At 37.4% G+C, this 5063-nt stretch overlaps 1 protein-coding gene across 1 annotated transcript; it reads left to right on the top strand.

Annotated features, from left to right (window-relative positions):
- Positions 1-1801: 1801 nt before the first annotated feature.
- On the top strand, positions 1802-4030 carry LOC113492409 (V-type proton ATPase subunit e-like). Its single transcript, XM_026869888.1, has 4 exons — positions 1802-2124; positions 2691-2738; positions 3157-3244; positions 3917-4030. The coding sequence occupies exons 1-4, from the start codon at positions 1946-1948 to the stop codon at positions 3950-3952; spliced, it is 351 nt and encodes a 116-aa protein (XP_026725689.1). The 5' UTR covers positions 1802-1945; the 3' UTR covers positions 3953-4030.
- The last annotated feature ends 1033 nt before the right edge of the window (positions 4031-5063 follow it).

Below are 5063 nucleotides of genomic sequence, written 5' to 3'. Positions count from 1 at the left end.
AACGATGGATGACGGAGCTATTCCAAAATTAAATTCAAATCATGCAACATCGCCACACCCTCCGGAAATTGAAGCTAGCGACGTCGCTTGACCCGCTCTGTCAAACTGACAGCTGTCAAAACGCCCGCCAGCCTACGAAATCTTCGTCAGGCAAAGGCAAAGGCGTCCTCTGACCGTGAAGATTTTCGATAAAATGGAAATTATTATGAAACGAGAATGGAGAACTTTGGCAGTTTGAATTTTCATTTAGAAATAATACATTCATGCTTCTATAACTTTAAAGTATTGAAATATTTTTATTACATTGGTGAACTTATGTACGACGTTTATGGTCATATTATGTCACAACAGTACCTTTTTCCTTTCGCAACATGTACATTTTATCGAATAATAGATATTAACAAAAGTAACATCGGAAATTGCTATTAATTAATTGAACCGGCTATAAAGCAATAAAGAAACAAAGTCTAGATGCAATCTCAGTACCATCATATAAATTCCCAACCACTTTGGAACAATATCAAACAAGCCATTAGTCCAATCTGTCTTAAATCTAACAAATAACTGTACAAGTACTACATAAAATAGAAACTTAAAAATCAATTCATGACCTTTGAGGTCAACTGGCGGAGATCTGGCTGATATGGTCTGTGGTACGGGGAAATGCACCATAAATGGCCATCAGTGCGCATCGATATTACCAATAAATTCTTTGCTATATTTCCCCGTACCAATAGATAAGGTTCTATGATGCTGTGCGCACACGACTCTTCCTTGAGCCGGCAGAATATAGAGATGGCTTCTCGCGTTAGCTACAAAAAGAAAGAAAAAAGACATGACTAGTTACAACTTGTAGTATCGGGCTTTAAGTTTAGTAAGATCGATAACAAAACAGAAAGAATATGTTTTTTATGGAGAAAATTTTACATTTTCATGTTTGGATAAAAATCTTTTTAGAGTTTCAGTACATTTATCACCCATAACTCAAACATTCTGGAAGTTAAAATTGTTATGTTTTTGATTCCTTACAAGTTTATTGATGAAATTTCATATTTCTTTGACAATTGATAAAAGCTTACACAAAACCCCGCTCCATACTTAGTTCGCTGGTCCGAAGTAATGAAGACATACTGTTTTGGGCCCCGCCCTCGCTAAGCGGATAATTGAGTCATTATAGGTGCGCTCGCGCATACCCGCTCTCGTGCTATCTGCGATCGGCGATAGCGATTCCGATCCAGCCTCGGGTACCGCCGTGACGTAAGCTAAAGCTGTCTTACTTGTGTATCATGTAATCATGTTTTTTCGTAACGCGATGGGTAGAGTAAGATGTGTTTTTTTGGTGAACTACTGGTTTACTTTCCGGTTTCGTGTCGTCAAAATTTTCAGTCTTACGTTTGTCATGTGTATTTTCATAACTCTTTCATTTGCCGTTGCCATTGAGTATGTATTTTTTTTTCTAGACATCAGATTGCCATGTGCCTTTTCCAAAGCGCAAGACCATCACTTACTTATACCATATTTTTAAAACTGCCTGCATTTTTGTCTAATTATCTACGAAACGTAAATAAGAAAACTCTTTCAACAATTGTTGTGGTAAAACTTGCGTGTTTTAATCTTTAACCCTCGTAAATGTATGTGAGATAGTAAATCCTCAAGCCAGCCCCTGTTACAACAATTTTACAATAGTCAGTCTTAACATCTAACGAAATAGAAAAGATGTCGTTTAAAAAGTATTTACTCTGCAGTTGACACACAATTATTTTCATACATCATTTTCTTCTTTGTGAACGAAAAAAAAGTAATAAAATAACTCGACAGATCTGTCATATATCACATTTTCAAGCGTCAGAAACTTGTCTGTGAGGAAAGATTCAAATAATACGCAAAACTTAACCTCGTGATTACATTTTTTATCGTTGGCTGAATTTGAAATAGTTAAGTAAAAATGAGTTACACGCCGAATTACCCGACGGTCAGTGTGAGTCCGCAAATGCCTGAACCAGGGGCGAAAACCATCACCAAGGAGCAGAAGACGTACTACAGCCCAATATACATGATCAGTGCCCTCTTCATCGCTATATTTGTTATAGGACCGCTGTTCGTGCGTCAAGGACCAAACACGGCGTAAGATATGTTATTAGATATTGATTTTTGTTGCGTGCGGTACTCTGAAAAGCTCATGTTTCTTTGCTCAGGCTAGTAGGGATGCTACTTTTTCAAAATTACATGTTCGAGTATGTACCTAAGTTCAGTCTTTTCTTAATTATTGTAAGACTACTCTCAAAGTCGAATGCACAAATAGCCGAGTGGTTTATGTCACCACGCCAAACCCCCAGAGCACGACGTGTCGCGGATTCAATCTAGCAGGACAAGCATTTGAAAGATTCACGAATGCTTGTCTTGAGTCTGGGTTTCTTTGTGCATGTTAATTGAATGTTTGTGAAACCCCCGCGACACAAGGTCAAAATTCCTGAGTGAGAGAGTAGTTTAAAAAAAAAACTAGGTTGAAATCGCCAACTAAAGATTACCGAGCTAACCGGCTGTGAACTAGATTGATAGATGATAAACTTTCAAGTGGCAAGAGAGACATACTGCATGCGAAAATATTACCTGTCTACGTATCACTTTTCATGAGATGCAGGCTAGTGACGGACAGCAGCCGAGTACTCAATTATTTCCTTTCTTTTCAGCGTGACCAGATGTTGCATCATGTTATCTGCGGTCATGTTATGGTTATTGTAAGTTTAATCCAATTAGTATTTCGTTCAATTTACTTCACTATTCTCAAGATTAGATGCTAGCCGGTATAGGTCACCATGAACCCTAGTTTTGCGTGTTTGATCGCGATATAGGACAGACCTTTGAACAATCTACAAATGCTTGTCCTGAGTCGTGTCTTTGTACATATGACTTGAATGTTTGTGAAACCCCCTTGAAAAAAATAATATGAATATGAATTCCGAGAGTTCTGTAGGTATATGTAATTAAATGTACAACCTGTTGTCAACAATTTGTTCATAAGTACGATTTTGTTAGCTTTTGCTGCTCATGACATAAATTAATCTAGAGCAGCAATGGTCAGTAACAGTTTTCACCTACCTCCCAATTAAATTATATTGCCCCTGTATTAAGCATGTGTTAATGTTCTGGTTGCAGCTGGGTCACCATGTACATAGCTCAGATGAATCCCATGATGGGGCCGCGTCTCGAGAACGTGACGGCCGCCTGGCTTGGACATGTGTGGGTGAGTAACTTTATACATTTACAATAAAATAAAAATAATGACTTTTTACTTCATACAGGATTTGAAACTGCGACTCCTGGCTAAACACACCAGTCGCTTTGCCGAATAAGCTAATGAGGTCGCTGACAAAAAGTTTGAATTTGATTGATGATTGGCGATAGTTTATACATTAGACTCATCACTCAAGTATATCATGATTAGCCTATCCTTTTCCCAACTGTTGCGGTCGGGAAAGTTAGAGAGGTCTGCAAAGAAGTTGGATTTCTTAGCCTAGCAGTGAGATCTGAAACAGGCTTTATATATAATACTAGCTGTTGCCCGCGACTTCGTCCCCGTGGGTAGAAGATATAAGTTATGATTTATACCCGCCCTGTTTTTTCACATTTTCCATTGTATCTTCGCTCCTATAAGTCGCAGCGTGATGGTTTATAGCCTAAAGCCTTCCTCGATGAATGGTCTATTCAACACAAAAATAATTTTTCAATTTGGACCGGTAGTTCCTGAGATTAGCGCGTTCAAACAAACAAACAAACTCTTCAGCTTTATATATTAGTATAGATAGATATTATGTAGACACCCACACCTCGACTGAAGTCTGTTAAGTGCGAAGTACTAAAAACATTTTTTGCCACTAATATTATTATGATTTAAACCATGAATATTCTGTTCCAGGGAAAACATCCCAAGAGTATAGATAATGAACTGTAAATGAGGATGAGTTTTGGTTTGTTCTATCCATATTCTTATACGTAGCCTTACTTAGATATTATTATTAATATACCTTCCTTAAAATAAAATATTTATAATTTATTTTGGTGTTTTATTTTAAGGACTATCGCTATGGACAGACTTATATAGTTAAATATTAGAGTTAAGATTTTAATTATGTAACTTCATAGGTTTACTCATGCTCATATTAATTTAATATTTTAGCTAAAAATCTAATTTAACTAAGACATGTTGCCTATCTATCTATCTAATTCAATGACATGTTGTCATTTGGCAGGCCTGTTGGTCTAGTGGTTAGTGACCCTGACTGCTATACCGGAGGTCGTGGGTTCGATTCCCGCCTAGGACAACTGTTGTGTGATGAGCATGATCATTTGTTCTGGTGTCTGGGTGTAATTTATCTACACTATGTATGTATTTAGAAATATAGAAATATGTGAGTTGTCCCAGGATATATTATATTATTATAAGGTCCTTCTTGGAACAGCCCACTTAATTTTGGGTATCCGCTGCAACATTTTTTACGAGAAAAGTAAAAAGGCCGGTTTTCAGCTATAACAAATTGTGTGTTGTGTCAAAAACTCCCCAAGTACACTATAGTGCAACAAAACATACATACATACACACATCGTACGATAGGTATACAGTAAACAAAACGCAATCAAAAAGTGGAAACACCAAACGAATTGTAATCGCACACGCCCCCGAAACAAATCTGTGGGTATCGCGAAAGATCAAAATAACATTTGTACCGAAATCATTTATCAGCGCTGATTCTCTTTCCATTTGGCGTCCCCCTGCCCACACTGCCGCCTCGTTGTGTCATTACGTGGTGAGGACACACTGATAGGAATAGCGGGTAATAGTTGCTAAGTAAGGTGGTTGAGCAAAGAAAGGTCGCATTTTAGTGCCAGAAAACGGTAGAAAAAAAATTGTTAATACACGTAATGAGAAATAATGTTTATTGGCAGCATTTTTGTAATTTTTGTAAGTGTATCAATTTTGGCACTACTTTGGTTACTTTTCCCATCGAGCTTTTTGTGGTATCGTCACATACCTACTATTGATTATTAATGATTCAACCTCAGAC

Source organism: Trichoplusia ni, chromosome 3 (assembly GCF_003590095.1).
Source record: "Trichoplusia ni isolate ovarian cell line Hi5 chromosome 3, tn1, whole genome shotgun sequence".
In the NCBI taxonomy this organism is placed as follows: Eukaryota; Metazoa; Arthropoda; class Insecta; order Lepidoptera; family Noctuidae; genus Trichoplusia; species Trichoplusia ni.
Note: the sequence above shows the minus strand (reverse complement) of the source record. Positions and strands in the feature narration are given on the sequence as shown.